This window comes from Xiphophorus maculatus, chromosome 1, assembly GCF_002775205.1.
Source record: "Xiphophorus maculatus strain JP 163 A chromosome 1, X_maculatus-5.0-male, whole genome shotgun sequence".
NCBI classification, from domain to species: domain Eukaryota; kingdom Metazoa; phylum Chordata; class Actinopteri; order Cyprinodontiformes; family Poeciliidae; genus Xiphophorus; species Xiphophorus maculatus.
Window position 1 is genome coordinate 15,162,817 of NC_036443.1, and position 23,261 is coordinate 15,186,077.

At 38.7% G+C, this 23,261-nt stretch overlaps 1 protein-coding gene across 2 annotated transcripts in view; it reads left to right on the forward strand.

Moving 5' to 3' along the window:
- Positions 1–22,250, forward strand: part of LOC102224412 (zinc finger protein 385A-like) — a 71,789-nt gene extending 49,539 nt beyond the window's left edge. For both annotated transcript variants that reach the window (XM_014469643.2, XM_023336872.1), the window contains 5 exons: positions 4,577–4,751; positions 12,448–12,801; positions 16,172–16,356; positions 16,624–16,716; positions 17,929–22,250. In XM_014469643.2, coding sequence (XP_014325129.1) covers positions 4,577–4,751; positions 12,448–12,801; positions 16,172–16,356; positions 16,624–16,716; positions 17,929–18,180 — 1,059 coding nt within the window. In that variant the 3' untranslated portion in view covers positions 18,181–22,250. The remainder of the gene's footprint in view (positions 1–4,576; positions 4,752–12,447; positions 12,802–16,171; positions 16,357–16,623; positions 16,717–17,928) is intronic.
- Positions 22,251–23,261: the final 1,011 nt, after the last annotated feature.

Below are 23,261 nucleotides of genomic sequence, written 5' to 3' on the forward strand. Positions count from 1 at the left end.
TGCCACTACTTATTATAAGATGCATTCGTCAAGGGCATGGATTAGCGTCTAGCTCCAGCAGCAGCTTTGCATCTTGGGAAACTGGTAGAGAGAGAGTAGAAGAGAAGGACAGGAGAAGGAGATGGGAGGGGAGAGTGGGGGGTTTGTTCCCTGTTGTGTGAGCGCTGTTTGGTGGTGTGAGGTGCTAAATGCTGGGTAATGCAGAATAACCTTGGTGGCATGCTGCAATAGTGACATCACAGTCTCTGTGGAGCTGCATTGGCTGACGTCACAGTTGCTGCAGCAGAAACAGGCTGATGTACATCTCTCATATTTGTCCTTGTCTCCTCACTGCGTCTCTTCTTTTCTCATTTGTTCAATGTTTCCAATCATTTTCCCCGTCTTTGTCTTGTGCCGAGCTCAGTAGCCACACTTCAACATCTCCAGATAATCCTGTTGTTTAGACTTTATTATAATGAACAGCAGCATTCGCATAGCCGGGATACTTTTTTCTGTTATTTGATGTCTATTTTAGTAAAGTTCTATGCAAGAGTGGAGGTGAAGTTTTACACTGTTTCTGCATTATATGGCACTTAGATCTCTTGCAGCTGATACGATGCTGATAGTAGAGGATAAGATGGCATTTGTAAACTTCCCTATCTCCTTATATTCCCTTTTTTCTCTGAGTCATCACTTTGCAGGCTCCATAACTTTTTCCACCTTAATCTGCAGGCTTTGCCAAAGTGCTTCAGCATGTTCATTTTGACAGGGAGTAGTTAATATCTGAATTTACAGGAAACATGCGTTGCTCCAAAAACTGCTGCAGAGGTTCAGAAGGGCAATTTTAGGATTTTGGAGGAGATTTTGTCAAAACATAAAAAGCAGTTATTTCACCTGTTAAGATTGCAGGTGTTTGTGTCTTTTCCCACCTGTAATGTGACATGCACCTTGTTCAAATTAATATAGAAAAAATGTAAATAATTAAAAAAAAAACATAACTGTTCGAATGAGCAAGCACACCTTTAAAGCTGATCCTTTGTTTACTAAAACCTTTCGTTTTAGAAACAGCAGTCAGTATTTTCTCACCATTTGCTGCAAAACTGCTCCAAAACATGAATTTTTAATTAACTGGTTATAAAATTTTAACAGAACTTGTGGCCTATCCCTTTACGGTTCAACCTGACAGCTCCCGTCTGAGATGCTGTAACACATGAAGCTAACATAAACAACCAGACTTGGTAACATTACTCATCACCCCCTGCCTGCTTTTACCAAGCCAGGCTATCTCCACACTTGAGCCTGTTATCAGCTTGATGTCCTAAGTGTCAGTCTAAGCATTTCAGCGCTCATCGCAGCTGTCAGCTGCTCATCGAGATCAAATCCCTCACTGGCAACTATAAGTAATCCAGCCTCCTGAATCAATACAGACATTGTTGGGCTCTCAGGGAAAATTAACTGGTCAGACCAGCTTCCTTAATGGCGAATCAGTTCACTTAACGTACTTGGGGAGTCAAATGCAGAACCGGCATGAGCACCAAATATATATATATATAGCGAGGAGCCTGTTTGTGCTTTTCACTGAATAAAATAAGTACGAATTGACACACAGCAAATAGGTTTACACATATTTGACTTGTGCATTATTAGACTTTGTGTTGTAGTTTGTGTGCATTTTGAGCTGATTTCTGTTTTGTTTTACTGTCACCATGTTGTATATTTAGACTTTAGGTGACAGCTCTGCACATAAACTGCATCCCACCCAGCATGTTGTTCCTGACTCACATACCTCTATATAGTAACACTGTGGCTAGAGACAGACGGTCTTAATGTCTGTGTAATCTCCTGACAATTGACTCTCTGAACAAACACATTAGCTGCTACGTAGTCTGTCATCAAGAGATCATCTTTACTAGCTTCTGGAAATGATCTGTGTGCCATTTTGTTCAAGCCAGGATTTACGGCTGCAGGATATTAGGATAAAATTACATTGCAATATTATTGTTTAATATTGTGATGATGATATTTAAATTATATTTATTTTGTTTTCCTTCATCGTTTTGTCACTAAAACCAATTTCACGTTTGAGCATATAAGACAGCGAATGTGGAAAGATTTACACTGTTTTGACAAACATTTTGAGTCATTCATTGAATGAATTCAGCCCAGATCTTAAGCACATACAACTTTTGAGATTAATTAGAGCATAAAGAGTAAACCAGGTCTTCTCATCCAACATCAATGTCTGATCTCACAAATATACTACTGGAAGGGTGGTAAAAATATACATGATTTCAATCCTAAATCTTGTGTAAATGTATACCAGAAATAAAAAAATAGTAATTTAAGAATCACGGGGCATGATCAAGAGGCGGTATATGATTCTAAAACATAGCGATTCAAATCATCTGTAAAGTGAAATCCGATAAAATCACCCAAAATTTAAAGTAGCTGCTGAGGGTTCCAAATATGTTATAATCTCAAATCAAAGTGCATCTAGGCAGGTCCTCTGCTGGGAGTAATTACAGCAAAAACTCCACCATAAACATACATGTGGTAGCTACCTCCAGATTGCTGCAAAACAAAATCTTTCAAAAGGTAGTTAAATTATTATCTTACTTTCTTTCATTCATTAAACAAGTCGTCCAATCTGAAAAAGTAAGTAGCTCTTACAGTTAAAAAACAAGCTCCTATTTATTGACTTGGTTCATAAAGTGCATCTAGAAGGTAAAAAGGAAACCTAACAATAACAATACCACTTAAAGAGCCACAGATTAAGCATATTTTCCCTGGCCAGCATGTTCTCTTTCTCTGTGTAAGTACTACTCCGTACAATCTCATCTGCTACAACAACTCCTTCGTTGTTTGCATTCCAAATATGTCTTAAAATATGTGGCAGGTTTAATAAAAACATCTGCTACCACGTCTGCTGTTGGACATTACTCAGTGGTATTCTTGCCAAAGAAAAAGTCCAGAACAAATTAAATAAAATGTACAGTTGACATGTTTACATTTCATACTGTATACTGAGTTCTTTAATGAAGTGTTCCTTCTTTCCATCCTTTCAACAACTGTATGAAACACAAACTCTCCTGTGTAGTTGCTGCCGGCGGGGAATTCTGCTCCCCATACTGGTAAAACTAAACCTTGCTGTTATTGAGTTTGCATTCCAACTTCATAGCCTCTCTCTGAATCTGTTGTTTTTGTCACTTATTCAATTGTACTTTTTTTCTTTTCAGCAGTCTTTAGCTCTGACATCAGAGCTCTAGCTCAGACCTGATTGACACACATCTTTTCCTGTTGAAATTATCATCAGTCCTCTCTCGATCCGTCCAAATCTAACATTCAACAAACGCTTTAGCTGTGAACTCACGGGCCTGTGTTTTAGGAAACCAACTGCAGCATGATTAGCTGTTTCATCATAAGCAGCACAGATCCTCTCATCACACTTTGAGTCATGCTTTCTCTGGACCTGTCTGTCTGCACAGCACACTGATCCTAATCCTTTCATCTTTGAAATATCAGGTCTGCTTTACTACATCAGGGCTGCTCAACATGTGTGCTAGAACATCTGTAAATTATTGCAGCAATCTTTACGCAGTATGTCCACAAATCTCTGTCTGCCAACAGACACCTTTCTATTTCAAAGTTCTGTTTGTTACTGATGGACTCAGAGAGGTGCTAATGTGTCATGCCTTTGAGCGTTTCTGCACAGCAGTGACAGAAACACTGAACTTGGTGCTGTGTCTGATGTAATCCCCACAGAAATAGCAGCAACTATAACTTTTTAACTTTTCAAATGCGAACAAATATAAAACTTCAGCTCGCTCCAGCAAGTATCAGTGTACCTTAATCCATTCTTCTGCCTCTACAAAGCTATTCAAATCAGTTGCAAGCAATGTATATGTGTATAATAGTATATAATAGGAATATTGTAGAAATAATATGACAAGATAATTTCCTAAAATGTTTTTTTTCCACATTGAAAAAATTCAAAACAAAACAAAAAAATACAGCTGCTTTTTTCAATCATTGTGGAGGCACTGCAGGTGCACATTATTTTTTCAAATTACCAAAACACTTCTATCAAAACTGGTTTCAGGTGTTAAACCTGATTAGAAACAGATCAGCGTCCTTGAGCTTTCTACTACACCTCCTCCTCTGACAATGAGAGATCTTACACCACTTGTTGTTACTCTAATGAACTCTAAATGACATAGTATTCAAATGTTGTTCTTATTCTCTTCTAGAAAAACAACATTGTGAGGTTGACAATCTCTTTTTACCTCGATAAAACTATGCTGTTTTATGTTAATATTAAAATTCATAACCAATCGAAACTTTGGGTTGATAAACTCTATCTGTCTTTATATATAATCAAAGTATCCTTGCATCATTTTATCTTATCTTCCTTGTAATCTGCCTCGTCCTGAAGCTTCCTGTCTCTCTATAGACTTCTAAATAGAGTAATTAAAGTGGCAGCAAATGGCCATGGTTTCAACAGCAAGCATGACAGAGAATCTAATCCTACCTGAACTTAACTTGTTGTTAGTGGTGTATTCTTTCAACATACAAACTTGCATTCCTTTTTGTCTCACAGAGCCAGGCGGAGGCCCATTACAAGGGGAACCGCCATGCCAGGAGAGTTAAAGGCATTGAAACGTCCAAGAGTCGCCCCCAGGAGGGGGACAAGCCTCATGCCCTGACCCAGACCTCATCCCCGTCTCCACTTGGAGCCCCTGGCATTTCCCAGGACTGTGATAGTGGGAAAGCAGGTGAGAGAGCAGAAGATGTTACCAGACGTAGAAAGTGCCTGTGTGATTCTCTAATTGCAAACACAATCATCTTGTTCCACACAGGAATGTTCAGGGATTGGCGTTCACATTATGCATGATGGGAAATATGCGAGAATAACAAAGTATTTTAATCGCAGTGGCTTTGCAGTAACTTGCTGAAAAAAAAGGAAGTTTTTTGTGCTGTTGCATTTGGCTGCAGAAATGCCACCTCACAAAGCCTGCTGAAAACAGATTAGTATACAGTAAAATATTTTTCTGATTCACAGTTAAGCCCAGTCTCAGTAAATCAAACTGAGCTTGAGAGTCAAGCCAACAAATTATTACAAGCTGCCTGGATTCACACACCTTGGATATTTGTCTTACCTTTTGTCACATTCCAACCACAGACGTCAATGTATTTATTTGGCTTTTCGTGTGATAGACCAGCACAAGGTAGTTTTATAACTTTGTAGTGGTAGGAAATTGATACATGATTTTCAATTTTTTTTTTTTTTTTACAAAAAATGTATATATAAAAAGCATTTGTGATCACACCTTTTACTCTCATACCCCCTGAATTAAATCCAGTTCAACCAACTGCCTATAATCATCGAATTAGCGAACAGAGTCCAACTGAGTAAGCATTTATTTCTACAACACAAACTTTATTTATGTTTACAGACACTCTGCGTTCAGTCAGACTGAGTTGAGGCTCAGAATGGCAGTAATTTCAGACCTAGCCCAACCCAAAGGATTTGCAGTTATGACTCCAGTGAACGATTAACATCAATACACATCGTATCATTTTCCTTCCACTGCAAAATTACGCAATACTTTTACATAAAATCCCAATAAAATACATTGAAGTTGTTAGATATGACATGACAATATGTGGAAAGGTCGAAGGGGGAGTGATTACTTTTTCAAGGTGGTGTATCACTCCTAAATGACCTTCTGGAAGGCATTATGTAATTTGTTGCTGAATCAGAATAGAACATGGCTTATTAGTTTAAACATGGTGGTAATAGGTGCTAATACTGATTGATTATAAATAAAGATGAGACTAATATTAAACATGGACGCCACAGAGTCATAAAGGACGGTGACAGCAGCTGATCTGACTTTAATGAGACTTTATTTACTTTTGGACAGATGATTAATGGTTAGGAGGGACAGTGCATGCTCATTTCTTAGCAGAACATTTCTAGCTTTCCCCCTGCTTCCTTAGTCTTAGCTCTCCTTCCCTTCTTATTATTTCAAGAGATAATTCACCGTACTGTCTGCATTTATCTCATCTTCTTTTGTGTTGTCAAGTTTTCCGCTCTGTCTGTGTCGCAGACAGTTTGGATCAAACACCAGGCATTGAATAGACCTGCCACGTTTCACTGACATTTACAAAGGTTTCTGTAGCTGACTGTTTACAAGACATTTTCAGGGTACTGATGTGGGACCTCAGTGCAAACATTCAAATGAAAAAAAATTAAGAAAAGAAACTCCTGTTTGATAAAATCACCAGAGTAAACATCTTAGCATTTCCCTGCCTTTTCCTTGGCACTTTTTTTTATTCTAGCTTGTCCCAGAAAATTGTAGCTCCAGTTCTTTTTAGTCTTTTTCCCCCTCAATGATTTATGGGCTCAGCCCCTTAAATCAGTCCCCATTACTGAGATTTTCTGAGACAAAAAACAACTGAACTAGAGACCAAAACAAAGCCTGCCATGATGGAGATCCGAAAGTAGAAACATGTGAAAGAATGCCTTTTTCCATCCAAGCCTTTTTCTCGTGACCCTGGAACCTTGTCTCTTCCTGATTGTGCAGCATGCATGCTGGGTTTTGTGTGTGTGTGTCTTCAGATTGATCTTCAGTTCAGTGGTGGCTAGACAGATCTCTGGGAGCATGCAGCTGTGCCCTTCCTCAACTGGGAAAGCATTGTCTGGGGACAGACAGACACTGTGATGTGGGACGTGGAGCCCACTCTGGGACAGACACAGGAGGTTAAAGCCATAAAGTTGTGTAAACATAAATAAACAATACGGTTAAGCAAATTATTCAGATAGAAGAGTGAAGTTCCCACAGAGGCTTAACTGCCTTTGTTTTTGACCTTGATTATTTTTGCTGTAGAAGATCTTTTTGTTTATATCTGTTTGACTTTAGAGAGAAACAGATGTAAAGCAGTAACGGCCTGGGCTACCATGTCTACACCGACCTTCATTTTATGTGCGCCATCATTTTTCATTAATACATCAAATGCAGTCAGAAGTGACGACCGCGAACATGACATTTGGGGACCTTGCTGAGGGCTGAAGCTGCGAGAGGTTATGATCTGAATGCTGTCACTCGCTCAACAGTACAGTTCACAGAGGGAGTTTTACATCCCTCAGAGGCTTTGTGGTTGTTGTTGTCCCTAAAGAGGAGGCTCTTGGCTTTGAGGGATTTGGACTGGTGAGAAGAGGTTTTGGCGAGGCCTGCAGTAGAGAGCATGGCAGCTGTTACACTACTGGAGAGAAACTCTGCTCTGCCGGCCGCCCCCTTCCTGCTTCGCCTTTCCTCTTTATCATCCTACAGTCTGACACTCCTACTTTAATGAAGGACCACGTTAAAACCACCCTCATATTACAGCACACAAACACTCACACACACCCAAGGTCAGTTAAACAGATGACTTTCATGTGATGGCTTGGGTTGCACAGTGGGGACCTGACAGTAGAATTGGGTTACGCAGAGCTGATAGTCTTTCATGCTCTGTTTGTTGAGCCAAAGTCTGTTTATATATGTTTTGTTTCAGCAGGAGTTTCTTGGGTCAAATCTGTCTGAGACAGTTGCACCTAATAAAACAAGATGCATGTTAGTTGCTAGCTGTCTTGTTGCTGGAATGCAACAAGACATTAAGAGCAAATTAAGAGCAAACTGGGAAAATGCACCCGGATGCATTATGGATGCAAGTCTGGCATTGAGTTCCATAGATCTTTAATAATTAATAATGGTTGCAGAATCCACAGTCACCTGCTTGACAGGTATATTTGCGCTGCATGTCTATTAATACATCCTGCAATTTTTCTCATTTTCTTCATGTTGTAATCATGAACTTTAATGCATTTCTTTAAGGTTTTATAAAACAGTTCAGTATAAAGCAGTGCATAGTTTGTAAGAGGAAAGGAATGTAAAATGCTGTTTTGTTTATTTAAACTTTAAAAAATCTGAAAAGTGTACAATGCATTTATATTTACACTGGATACACTGATGTTCGCTTCAGCTGCTACTCTAAACATGAATTTCAATAAAGAGGAATGGCCTTTGACTGGACCATTCCAACACATAAATGTACTTTGAGCTGAACCATAAACTGTTATACTGGTTTTATGTTTATGATGACTATTTTGCTGGAAGTTTCAAGCGTTTTGCAGCTTCTATCATGTTCCTTCCCAATAACGCTATGTACTGGCAAGCAGGTAATGTTTTGCATGCAGGCCAGAAAGTTTACATTTGCTCATCTGACCTGCATGATTCTTCCACCATTAACTTTCAAGATGGCAACAGTGTAGTCAGCTACACATCATTTGGATCAACATCAAAAAGCTCAATTCTGATGCCATTTAACCAGAACTTGTTCTTTACATGTTTGCATATTCTGTAGCCGGAATGGCTTGTGAAAAACTGCGAACAGAACTTCTCATTGCTTTCTTCACGCCACTCTATAAATGTCAGTGAGAGTTGTCCTGTCGACAAAGTCTTTGATCTTGGCTCGCGGTCTCTGTAGCTTCTTTAGCGTTAACATGAGTCTCTTGGCTGCTTTTTTTGGATTAGTGCTCTGCTTGCCTGGTCTCAGTTTCTGTTGACGGACCATGACTTTGGAGGCTTGGTGTTGTGTTATAAAGATGGAGTGAACAGCGCTCTGTGACAGTTTGGGATGATGTTCATAACCAAATCCTGCTCTGAGCGTTTCCATGTCCAACAGCTGGTTGTTTACTGATGTTCTCTAACAAACATTTGAGGCCTACACATAACAGCCACATTTATGAGATACAATCACAGAAAGTTGGACTCTATACACTAATTTGGTTACTCAGTTCAACCAACCGCACAGTATTTAATTTATCACAAAAAAATCCCAATATTTTTAACAAATAAGAATTATTTCAAGGGACAACTTTGCTGCCATCCTCTTTATATTCTCTCGGTATTTTCTGACATAAGGTGATGCCGTATGTTCACTCTCATTAATTATGCATCACTACTTTATGTCTCCTCTTTCCACAGGATTTATTACCACATGATCTCTCATTTAACACTTGCAAAATATACATCAATTACAAATAAATTGTCAGCCCCAATATTATTTGCAATCATACATTTTTTCCTCAACATTTCCTGTAGTTCAGAACAGATTTCAACACGTACTCTGTATGCAACCATCGTCTGTTGACAACAAATTGTTGTGTGGAATTTGTTTGCATTCAATGAGATGCTTTGGTCAACAAATCCTTTTCCTCCTGGGTCCATCCAATAGGTTGCTTTAATTTCCCGAAGTGGATTAAGGCCAGCATAGACTCACCAGGGTAAGTGTAAAGCATCTGGATTGAATTATCTCCCCCTCATGACCTCTCCCCCAATAATAGGAACTTCCTATGCTTGGCCATGAGGGAGCCTCTTTGTAAATGATTAAGTAGACTTACAGAACATCCACAGTTGTAGGAGAGTCAGATAACTCTAGCACAAAGATTGTGTGAAAGAAAAACATTCCTTTTGGAGTCTACAGCTTAATATTAATATATCAAACAAAACGGCTTAACTTCACTTGATATATGACCATTTTATATAGAATTTCATGAAAATTGTTCTTTGATTGCTTTAACTGTTGCAGAATGATTTTTTTTGTCCTCAGTGTTGAAAAGCTGGAAAGTGAAGCTGTTTTATTGTAAATATTAATACAGGCCCTGTAGGGTGTATCTAATTAGTGCATGAGGAGAAACAGAGAGATGTTTGTCTGCAATCTCAGACTTGGATTCTAAAATTATTCCTAATTATTTGGCAACACACTCATGTTTTTTCCTGACTGATTTTGAACCAAAACATATGTTGTGCAGGGTTTGCGTGTTCTGTTAAACAACTAATAATATTGAATTTCTTAGTGGACTTCTCAATGTCACATGAGAAGCCAAAGCAGAAAATAGATATATATATATATTTTTATTCCTTTATTCCTTGAATACACATATGTTGAACAAATGTTCATTGCAGTCCTGCAACTGGAAACCAGTATGGAACAAAGGAATTTTGATTTTGGGAAGCAGTGGATAGGAACAAACTTACAAGAGCTTGACTGAAGACAGCTGAAAGGGGAACACTAACCAAAAAGCACCAATTACAATATAATCACATAAGCCTATAGATGAAATAAACATATCAGCTATCATTGTGGTATGTCTGTCGCAAAAGCCAATGCTGTATGAGAACACACAGATGTGAATTAAGCATTTAAAGCAAACGATGCCTACTTTCCAGAAATGTTGTACAACATCTCTTTGGTTTTACATGCATGGGAGGCTTTCTGGTGCCGATCATCAGATTGGTTTCTGTAGAGTTTGGGTTCAGGCCACACAGTCTCTGCTTTTGAGCGCGTATGAATACCCCACCCAAATGCAGGGGGGATATTTTTTCAGCACTCTCTATTTAGTGAATACCGATGGTCTTGATTGTGGGAGTAGCTGACCAGAAACACATGTGTGGAAATGTATACAGCTATTCTGCTTACTGGTGTCCCTGGTAAAAAATGCCTTCAAATACATTAACCTGCTTTTGCAGCCCTTTAATCTGACATTTATACTTTCCGTACAACCCGACCCTTAATTTAAGTGCTTTTATTCAACAAGGGGAAATGATTTAATCCTAAGAAATCATAGTTGTATAATATCACCAGTGTCACAGTCATTGGCACCTGGTTGGAGCTAGAAGGATATATGACTATTCATCTTTGCTTTTTCTCAAGAGTTCTTGTCTTTCTTATTTTCTTTTTTCTTCTCCACAGCCACAGGTTTTCTTTAATTTTAGGCCTGGTAGAAGGTGTAGTTTGTGTCAGGTGAAGCATTTCTATGTTGATTTGACCAGATGTTTTGGATCATCGTACCAATAAAGACCACAGTGGTGACCCATTTTCAATTTTCCATTGTCTAGATTATGTCATACCGCAAGGGACACAGGAATTAGAAGTTCCTGGACAGTCTTTAAAAAATACAGAAAGCCCAGATAATGACACCATTGCTCTTTAAAGCTTCTAATTAATTCTCAACATTTAGGTTAAACACCAGAAGATTTATTTTTCTATTTTTCTTTTCCTTTCCTGTTTTATTAACTTGGAAACAAATAAGAATATTCAAATATAATGGAGCACACTCAAATTAAATTCTACATTTTCAGTATAAGAGCATGGATCCAATGCAGGATTTTATTTTAAGGATTTTTATTCATCATAACTAAGAGTGGGGGGGACACTGTATATGGTAACTGATTAAAAACATGACAGAAGTATAGATTCACACATGTAGAGGCAGTTTTTATGTGGGGCAATATGCCCCAGGATAAGGGAGTTGCACAAATGCTCATTATACAATGTTACCTCTTGATTAGGCCATGAACAACTTCCTTGTTTGTATAGCCGCTGAAATGTTTTGCATTCTATAAGGACTGTAGGAAAATAAGTATGACTGGAGAAAAGAGATAAAGTTTCCAACTCAGCACTAAATTAAAGGGCCTTTCCATTATTTTTAGCTCAAAATCAAATATTTTTGACTGATTAAACCCAAACTAGAAAATGCTGCTCTGAAAACAGATGCATTAAAAAGGAATCTGAGATTTATAAAGCCTTTCTATTAGTGAACACGCAAAAGCTTGAATTTTGTATCATTTTAGAGTCAAGCCCCCCATATACTGACGGGAGTCCACAAACTTCAACATATAGACTGGTCAAAGCCTGGACTGTTCCTGCAGGAACCACCACTGCACACACAGGCAAAGATAAAGAATGAAATAAAATGACATCAGACTTATAAAGCACTTTATTAGGACACTCAAAGACTTGTTGCAATGAGATCAGTCATTCCCATTCAAGATGGCCAGCTACTGGATTGTATCCACAGCTGCCCTGCGGCAGTCTGACGGGAGCAAGGCTGCTATACTGGCGCCACTGTTTAATAAAATGCTTCTGGAATTTATGAACTGAATCATTACTGTTTTAACCAAATTTTTTTAAAAATAACAATAACAGGTGTTTTGGCAGATGCAGAAACATACTGTGGTCTGTGCTTCCTATTTGTCTCTGGTAAATGTTAACACAACCAGACCACATCAAGGAACGATGAAGCTCTCAGACATGTTGCGTTCCTCCCTTTACATACAGCAGTCTGGTATTTCCTTTACTGTATAACTTTAATTAAAAGGCCTTCTTCAAACCCATTATGAATTACAGCATAGTAAATAAAAAAAAAAAAACAGAATACCAAAAGCGTTTTGTTGATTTGTTTGATCTACGAACCGGACCAAAACTGCTATATCCAAGAGGGAGTGGTTGACAATGTGGTTACATTTAATAAAATTATATTTTAGGGGGAACATATCTTTAGTTAACTGTTTCAGCTACTCTGTTGGCTCTATAAGATTGGGTATTTGACACATTGTTTTCTCATTTTTCCTTTAATTTCCCCAGATGATACACGACCTCTGTCGCAGTTAAGCGAGCCCCTTCTGGCTTCAGGGCCCCTTCCCTCACTACCCAATCCACCCACCCCGCCCATGGATTCCCCCCTGACGTCAGTGTGCCCACTTCTTCCAACTCAGACTCCCCCTTTGGTCCCCCCGACCAGCTCCTCCCCCGGCTGCGGCAGCGCCAGCTCAGACCAGCCCGGGTCTGGACCACCAGCTTCAGGAGTGTCAGCCACTCCGGCTTCCAGCAGCCCGTCCAACCCGGAGACGGAGGAAGATAAGGCCAAAAAGCTGCTGTACTGCTCACTGTGCAAGGTGGCTGTCAATTCACTCTCACAGCTGGAAGCCCACAACAAAGGTGGGTAATAGCTGAATTCTGAATAAAATGAAAACCCCCAAAACATGCTTAATATGTGTAGACAGAGAGCAGTTCAGGTGAAAGTTTATAGAAATTAAAATTTTACAACTTCAGAAGTTTAGTGAGCGTCTTGAATTCTTTTAAAATACTTGTTTTTTTGTTTTTTAAACATATAGAATTCATCAAGAAATGCAAATATGTTCACAGGCAATTTTATGATTTTCTTAACTTTGAAATCTGCACATGGGAACCTACAAGCAGTTGTAAATCAGAGATTCACCATTCAAAATATTTTTTGTAGCCTTTTTGTCGTTGAATCGTCATATAATCCACGCTGTAAACTGCTGGTGTTGGAGAGAAATCCCTACGAGGGTTTTGCTAGTACTGCAATGTCTTCAGACTCTCATAGGATGCTTTAAGTGGCTAGCATTACTTACACCACAATCTATCTCTGTAGAGAACATGTGGCTCCTAACTTAACTCAAAAATTCCCCAAAACACGTATGTTTTCAAATCTAGCATGTTTTGACGATAAGATACAGGAGCTTTGCTGTCATACTTCTAGACTTCCTGTTACCTACTGGAAACCTGTGCTCTCTTGCAGACCGAGTGACCTGCTAACATTATGGAAAATAAAGGTTTCATCAAAACAGCTTCCAGATACCTGCATGTCCTTTGACTTAATTTTTAAATTCTTCCCTAATCTTGAAAATTGGCGGCCTCAGTTTTCTTCCTTCAGTTCCAACTTCAAAGTTTCTATCTGCCACTCACCAATTAGAGTTGATTAGGCTAAAAACTCAATCAGTTCATACCAGTAGCTACTTTCTATGTGGATATTTATGTGAAATTGATTAAGAAAGCTTTAAATGAAGTGTTGAACGTGACACAACAGAGGACACTAAGAACTGCTCTGATCAGCCGATAAATGATCTGTTTGACACTGACATTCCTGGCCCATGTAACTGAAAACTTCTTTCTAGGTCTCAAGAGTCGTGTCAAAGTTTCTAACCTTGTGTTCACACTCAACAGAAAGCTCACTTTCTTCTCTCACATAGGCCTGTAATGTTTGTCATAACCCCAAATCCACTGAATCAAGATTACTTCTGCCATTTCCATGAGGTCTATTATCTATACTCTCTAAAAGTTCTCCATCTAAACATTTTCATGATGATGGCTGGGTTGTGTAACCGCTTCCAGAGGGATGTAAATAGGAATATACAATACCACTGGACACATTGTACCAGACAGCTCTGAAACATGACACATTCTCACTGTTACAATTATCCCTGAGATGCCAATTGCTCACTTTAATCCTTCCAGACCGACTTACAGTAAGTCTGCATGTAAGACGACTGTTTAGAAGTTTAGAAAGTTTGTGCAAAAGCATTAATTCCTATTAAATTTCAATGTACTATATTGGGATTATATTTGATAAATAAACATGTACTGCACAATTGCTAGTGGAAGGAAATTATACTTTGTTCAGATAAAACAGTGGTGTGCATTTGTATCCAGCCCCCCTTATTCTGATTACTCTTCTCAGTATGTGTGTGTACGAGGGGTAAAAGAGGCCAGGGGTGAAAATACACACCACACTCTTGAGATTTTTGTTTGAAAAACCATATTGTTCTCACTTCACACTTAGGCAACCAAGTACAAAAAAACTTAAAGCTGCCGCAAATGCTCAGCACTGAATAGCAGCAAGAGACACAGTACCATAACGAATTGGCAAATTATTGATTAAACTACACCCTGCTTATCCTGGGTGATTAGACCCAGCTTCCTCAGCCAATAAGGCCATTTTAATGTGGGATAAGCAATAGCAAGACGGTCACTACCAGCATTATAGCACAATTTTCCTCGATTTTATTTTTCACCCCTTTTTGATTGACTCCTTTTTCATTTATCTACAGACCAGTTGGTGTTGCTTATCTCCACTAGAGCCAGTGAATAGTAGTGTTTCTCATCAAAATGCAGATGCATGTTTAAAGTAAAAGAACACACAGTGCTTTAATTTATTAACTCCTAATCACAGTCCTGGGTCTCATCCGGCTGGGTATTTCTAGAGTTCAGGGCCTGGAAAACTAAAAGTCAAACCAGCTGAAAGTTGGAGGAAGACAATATGGAAACAATTACCCTCAGTCATTCTTAAAATAAAAAACTTGTACATTTTCACAGTTTAAAAATAAAACATGAGTCATGCAGAGACAGATGCTTGAACCAAGTGCGTGGCAGAAGGATTAAGTGCCAAACACGCAAAAATGGCAAAAAAATAAAAAGATTACAAAGTAATTTCATTTCAACATTTTGTTTTATTCCAAACATTTCCTGTTTTTGATTCTTGGAGTGAAAGCCATCCACACTTGTGTTTATAAAGTGAGTCAAGCTTACAAAGACAAACGGATCTCCAGGGCCATCCTCAGTGCTCAGACCAAAATAAAACAGAGCGCACATTTTTGGCTTCGAGTAAAACTTATCAGTGCAGTTGCGTCCCTGCAACGACGCCTCCACGTTCTCCACGCTGCACCCCACTCTCAAAATTTCTCCTTCCTCTGGGTGACCTTTGCTTTGTTCAAAGGGATTTAAAAAATTATTCAAATTCAATTCAGACTGTGTCAAAGTTAGAGCTGATGAGAGTTGAATGGTTTTCTTTCAGTTCTGAGGAGTGTAGTAGTATTATTTCTATTTTTTATTTATTTTTTACTTATTTTTAATGTCTAATTCATCACATCTTCTGTATTTTGACCCAATTTAACAGTATTAAAAGCTTATATAATCAAGTACTTTCATGACTAAAATATTTAAGAAATTTTTTAGAAAGATGGCCAATATTTTAACTTTCTTAGTATCGTTTCTTCTTTTTGTTGTGGAAATATATATTTTTCTCAAACCACAGATGGTACATAATGTGTTGTGGTTCGCAATGTTTCATTTTTCTATTTTTAATAAGTTACGAAAGTATCAACATAAGAGGATATTTTTATCTGATTTCTCACTCTGACATTTGTACAGCTGTCTTCTTACTGCCATCTTGTGGACAAAAGCTTTATCCAACTGAAGAGTTCAGATTTCTGTTCCACTTTAATGGTTATTGATTTATTGATGAAGCCACGCAGTACTTCACACTCTTGTCAAGTTTAATTATTTTTCTTCTATTTCATTGTTTCTGCATCTGTAATTTGAGCTGAACAGTGATGCATCATGTTTTAATTTATTTTATTGAGGAAGTAGACGATATCTAGTCATTTTGTGATTATGGAGATTTAGCTAATCTGCATTATTTTACCCTCTGTGTTAAAATTTTTTCTATCCAGAAGACTTTTAAAAAAATGTTGTTGTTGTTTGTTTGTTTGTGTTTATCTGCCTTCAGGCACTAAACACAAAACCATACTGGAGGCACGAAGCGGGCTTGGTCCTATTAAGGCATACCCTCGCCTAGGTCCAAAGCCCATTGGAGAGCAGGGAGGGGGGCCAGTGGACCCCAACACTCAGGAACGAACCTTCCACTGTGAGATTTGCAACGTGCGGGTGAACTCTGAACTGCAACTCAAACAGGTAGGTGGAAGATTTTTTTTTATCATCCTTCCCTTTGAGTCTGAGAAGCATAAATTATATTGTTTTCCATACACTGAATCTAAAAAAAAGATACATTTCCTGAATTTAAATTCAGACTTCACAACATTAGAAAATCTTGTGGCAGTCAGTAAAGTTAATTTTTTTAAACACAACTTATAGTGGTGAATGAAATATTTTTGAATCAGTACATAATCAAGAAAAGGTATCCAAACCACAAACTTGGTCTCCTTTGTTGTGTGTTTTCAGCACATATCAAGCCGGCGGCACCGGGACGGCATGGCAGGAAAGCCTAACCCCCTCCTCAGCCGACATAAGAAGCACAGGGGGGCGGATCTGACGGTAACGCGTTGACTTCTGTCCCCGTTACACATTTCATCAAACAAACATTGATTCTGAAAATTGATAGATTCTTTCATTTTTTGAAGGGAGGTCTTGAAGCTATTGATAATACTAGGTCATACTGTATTATGAAGGAACTGTGACCCATATTGCAAGTTTACAGAAAACTGTCAGCTAGTCGGGTTTAAACTGATTTTATGAATTTAATATAACTTGAACTGAAAGCAATTATTTCTGTGAGACACATCAGTGTTTGACATGCTTTCTCTCATGAGACCATTGACTCTTGCCGTTTTCTCAGATGAACACGTTTGTTATGCTCTCTATTCCCAATGACATGCTTCAAGACTGGAGCACAAATAACCTAACCATAAATAGCCTGTTGGAAAACCCAAATATTTACTACACACTTGCAGAATCTCTACAATTAACTCTCTGATCAACTAGCGTCAGTTCAGTCAGACAATCTGCAGCCAGTGAGAAGAACGGGAAAGTAGCTGAATTTGAATAAGCCTTTAAACTGTTGCACTACTCCTTTAGGTCTTTCACCCACCATATTTGAGATAGAGTGAAAAAAAATCTGCCCAGCCCATTTTTAGCTAAGCCTGTGCCAAATTAAGTGTTGTGAATGTGTTGACATTTAATAATGGACATTTATTTATTTTGTTTAAAAAATGAAGTGGAACAAAATATAGTTATGATAAAAATTTGGACTTATTGTGCAAAAGCTAAATTCTCTAGATGTTGCCTATAAACCCCAAAACTGAAAATATACTTTGTGTCTTTACTTTTCACATGGTTGTTATAAAGATATGCCATTCCAATAAGTAGTTCATAAAAAATGCTATTAGAAAACGGACTTATTTGATTTGTATTGTCACATTTATTGCTATTGCAATAACTGATCCCAATAAATATGTTTAAAAAAAATCATGATAACATTGGAAGCTCATCTCATCCATCCTTACTGCTAATTTATCATTCCCAAAGATGCAAACATTTCAGTTTGTATGGAGACTCCTTAATATGTCATCTGTAGATGCAAGTCAAATGAGGTGAAGTATTACTGACAGTAAATTCCTAGAATTAAAAAAACTAGATTTCTACAAGGTCTTGGAGAACATCTGATTATTTATAACGTACTGATGCTTTTGAACTGATCACATTATTTCTGTCCTACTTGTCTCTCCCCCCTCTGGTTTCTGTTTTCAGTCTTCTTTGACCTTCTCTAAGGATCTCACCAAAGCTTTGGGTGCGGGGCTGTTGCCCAACCCGTTGGCCGTTGCCGCAGCTATGGCCGCGGCTGCATCCTCGAACCCGCTGGCTCTCCGCGCAGCTGCCCCTGGCCCTCACCCCCACCACCACCACCTCTTGCAAGGTCCACCTCTCAGCCACGCCATCTTGAGACCTGCCCCTGGGCCCATCCGCACCACCCATGGGCCAATCCTCTTCTCTCCTTACTGACACATTGTCCTGTGACTTCATCCCGTCAGAAACATCCACTCCAAAAGCACACTGTGAAGCTAGAAAAAAAAAAAGATCAACAAACAGCAATTGCTAAGGGGGGAAACATCCAGTAGTTTAAATGTCTGATAGAATAGCAAGGGAAAGGAACAGTGGGAAGGAGTACAAGTATTATGTGTCTCTTTTTCCCTTTACCTAAAACTCTCCACTCACTCGCCTTCTTTTTCAAAGGACTTCTGATGGCTCTGTAGAAAAGATGAGTGAAGGAGAGAATTCATTATGCATCGTACTCTCTTGTACATTTCCCATTTTCCCTAGTCCTTCCCTTGCACTGTGGCCAAAACGAGGCCACCTCAATATAGAAAAGAACAAAACAAAACACTACACAGACTACACAGATCTTTCTAGAAATGTCAAACCATGCATAGTGTTATCATTACTATTCTGGCGCAGGGGGTGTTTCTCCTGTTGTTACGGCTCGACTTCTTCTCGTCACCCTATGCACCTCAGAAACCAGGACAATAGTGTTGCGTCAGTAGGGTAGCTGCTTCCTTCTGTCTTCGCTGTATCCGCCGCAGCTCGCTGTGGCGCTCTCCACAATGCTGTACACTGTCCTTCTCTGCAGCCAGCAGCTCTTCCATTTGTGACACTAGGTCCTCACTAGATGCAACATGACTTTGTCTGACAGGCAGGCGGTACTCACAGCCGAACACATCAGACGGAGAAGGTTAGGAGAACAGAAGAGAGACTGTAGGGGATCGCAGCCTAAGCCCCCTGTCATTGCCAGAGAAGGTGAGGTGAGAGGAGGGTCTGTGCGGGTCAGTGGATGGATTGACCACAGGAAGCATGCAGACGCGCGCACACCCCGACACGCACACACACACGTATAGTCCAGAACAAATCTGTGTTTTAAAATAGATCGCACCAACTAACACTGCTGCAGGGCATGTCTGCCAGCTTTCATAACAGTCAGAAAACAACGTTGAAGAAGACGAAAGGGGAGGGCGGAAACAGCTGGAGTCAAGCTTGTGAACATACTGCACTGCTGTATTTAACACATGACAGTCCTATACAGCTCATAATATGTTCAAGTAAAGGATGTTCTATGGTGTTGTGGTTTATGGTACTGAAAAGAGCATAGGTTATAGTTGGCGTTCTCTTTTCCGTTTACATCATCATCACGCTCTTTCCTCTCAGGCTGAATTACTGTGTAGGTGGTCAGGTATGACTTAAACCTGACCTCATGTTCGGATCTGTTTATGTTGTTCCTGCATGCGTCCTTACAATAAGGCTCTTCAGGGACAAACTTTAGCACCACTGGGTTGAATCCTATTGTTCCTGCGAAGTCCTCCTCCTCCTCACCTGGCTGATACCCAAAGGTTTATTTGTTCGGGTCAATGAAAAAAAAACTGAAAGGGAACCAGATGAAAAGCATGCTTTCTTAGTTTAAGATGATACTGAGCAGGAGTCATACGATAAAGGTGCCCAGAAGCAAAAGCCCAGACGTCCAGCTCGAGGCAACCATTGGTACTTCCTGTCTTACAAATGAAAGCCATGACACGCACCATGATTTGTTTTCTTTTACAAAGACTGGTGAGCACTTTGTTTTATCTCGGTTTGGACTGTTGCTTTGTGTTTATACTGCACATTAAAAAATGAGCAAAATCGGGGGGAAATAAAACATATAATATTTTTGTAGGTAGGAAATGTTTATCAATGCATCCATGAGAAGGAAGTGAATAAAAGGGGTTGAAATTATTTTGGTGGATGTCATAAACAAGCCTGACACACTTGTGCGTTCTATTTGTTCTCGGAAGTTGGAAGATCTGACTTATAAGTCATCATTTTGAATTAGCAATAATTGTTAGATAGTATCTCATTATTATGACTGAACTATCTCATAATCACAGGACCACATTAATTTTTCCCTCTCAGTGTTGGAATTGGGCTTCAACAGAAATGTCTGGAATGTCTTCTTTAGTCCAATTTTGGAAAGTTGGTGTGTTCATTAGTTTAATGTCCCATAAAGCTGTCATTCAGTCATAACTTGTGCAAATCATTTATTTGCATTTCTGACAGTTTTCTCATTTAATCAGTGGAACATAACACTGTAATAAACAGCTTTTAGCGTTTAAATGAAAAAAAAAGTAAAAAAGTATATCATTGTTGGCTTCCACTGGTAGCGCCACACACAGTAACTAGTGCCAAAACATTTGCAAATTTTCTGACTTGCAGCTTTGAAGCATTTCCTTCATACTTGGAGGTATGAAGAAATGTTGCATTTCTAAAGTTGGTTGGAAATACAACAAGAGCATCACCTGAAGGGGTTAATGTTGCTGGATAAATTATCTAAAATGCCTGTTGGGCGAAAAATATAAGGGGTCAATTCTCAACAACATAAAGTGATAACTGTCATCTGCGTCGTTCAGTAGCAGCAGGTTATAGCTTGGATATGTCATATCCTCACTTGGCTATGTAAATAGTTTATACAACTGCAACTCTTTGGCATAAATCAGAAATACTGCTGCAACCCTAAAGTACCGGTAGGAGTATCTCGATTTTAGTTGGAAAAACTGGTTTTCCAACTTTTAGCTGTAGTATTCCCAACTCAGCTATGACACTATTCCCAGATCAGAGCTCCGACTTCCGAGACAACTGGAATACAGAATTACCAATAGGTAGATAAGATGAGGAGCCAGATGAAGCTACCTAAGCAACAACTGGCTCCTGCTCGACAGCTTGGAACGGAAACCCCTTTTTTTGAACAAGATGTACACTGTGCCCTATCATTGAGAAACAATGAGCTCTAATGTCTTACTTTTGTCTGAATATTGCAATGCAATGAGCAATTTATATCAAAGTGACTTGTTATCATTGTTACATCAATGTCTGGAGTTGTTTAGAGTGGGAGCATGCCAGATCACAGGCCTTTTTTTCCTTCCATAAGAATCGTGGACCCTCAATGGTGCAAGGGAGGAGTAGCAAAAGACAGATGCATAGCTCAGCACAGAGACCGACCCTTCATATTAAAGGGCCTTTAAACTTTGGGAATCTCTGTTTGGGGAACAGGGTACAACACCAGGTGTAAAAGGATTTCAGCTCGACGATCTGTTCAATAGGCTGTTTTTTTTTAATTGTTTTATTTGGATTCCCTACGTTGCTTTTTTTTTCCTGTTTGTGAGTAGCGTACACAAGTGAAAATGCAGAAGAATATTATTAATGCCATTACTTAAAGAAGAAGTTGTCTCAGTGTCAGCTTCCACCATTGTGCTCTTTTTGTTGTGGAAAGTAATCTTTGAGTTCATCTTTGAGTGAGATGCTGTTCCAAGATTTGTGCTTGCCTTCCTGTTGGTGTGTGTACCATGTATATTCAAGTGTGTGATGGTATATCCTCACTCCTGACCCTCCACCGGTAGCGTACGGAGGTGACCTGGAGCTAAAAAGTGTCCTGACTTCGTGACGGAGACAAAAATCCTGTTTGATTTGAGGAGATTGATGAATCGGAAAGGATTTTATCATGGAGCTGATCTTATAACTCGGCTATTTCAAAGTGTTTGCATCCCTGTTAGGCCAGTCATTCTAGTAGCATGACTGAAATGTTCAAATTGTCCTAGATATGTTCACAAAGTGGAAACAGCCATTAAATCCTCCTCATTTTTGACATTCGGGAAATAAATAACCGATTCTCATTTTCTGGACGTCATGTTAGCTGTGTTTAGGCTCCTAGCCTTAGCCTTATTCTGCCCTCAGTCTCTCTCCGAGCAGAACCATAGAATGAGAGAGCCCAAGAGGCTTTGGTGTAATTTTGTCTTGCCAATAAAATTATTTTTGAACTTCATTATCAGAGGGATAAAGAGTTTGGATGGCAAACTGTAGCAATACCTGACTCATTCTGGCTACTCTTGTTTATTGCAATAAGAAAATGAAACAATAAATGTGTATGTGATTAAAACATAAATGTACTTTAAATAATAATAAAAAAAAAACTTTATGGAAAATATTGATATCAAGCAAAACTATTGTGAAAAAAGTAAATGTCAATAAATCATGAAATGATATTGTCTGCAGAATCTCACTGTTGTCTTATCGTTTTATTTGTTTATTTAGCTCTTCAAAAATAACAAACACATTCATCAAATCACATGCTAGTTTTGACATATGGTGAATTAGCCAATTTTTATACACATCTATGCTTTATTAGTTTGCCGGTAACATATATTTCAAGATTCAATCCTCTTCAACAAAAGGTTCAACCATGCATTTTTGTAGAGATGGACCTTTCTTTCATGGGTCAGGTTGCTATGAAAACATTTGGTCCATTTTCAGCGTTTCAACAGATCATTTTCAGGCAGACGTCATAAACCATATCATTCCCATCATTTCAAGCAGTACCAAAAAGAAGAAAGAATATCTTAGGAGTGGATGGATTTCAACCAAAAGGAGAAATTCATGCAGGAATATACACAAACATGTTAAAGTTCTGAAGATGATCATTATCATTGTCGCTGTTTACTTAAACTTTACCATCCACAACAATATCCTCTATGAATTTGGGGTCATCAATATAAAACTTTTTCCAACAATGAGTCAGATGAGAATCTCGTCCAAAGCACTCCACATGCTACTGGAAAACTTAAACATTTATGCTGAAATTTAGTAAAAAGTTGCTTGTCCATTTTAATATTTATTAATAACCAGCTGTTAAATTTTGATAATGTGTCTCTTGTGATTTCAACAAACACATAGGCATAAAATAGAATCAATATTATTGATTCTATAATATTGCATTTTTTAAACGCAACTGTGCATCTAAAAAAAAACAAAAAACTTATTTTTTCTGGGAAATCCTGGGCTGAAACTTTGAACCATTCTACCCAGAGGTGTTTATGCAGTCAGTGGCCTTTTAGTTTAAGAATAATTTACCGGGTCATATCTTTAAATTGTAAGCAACCATACAGACTCAGAATCAGGTTTATTTTCCAAGATTGTGTGCACAAGCAAGAAATTTATCTTTGTTTTTCAATATCTCACAGCCTATAAACTGTAACAGATCAACTTCAGAGGAAGTAAACAGTAAACAG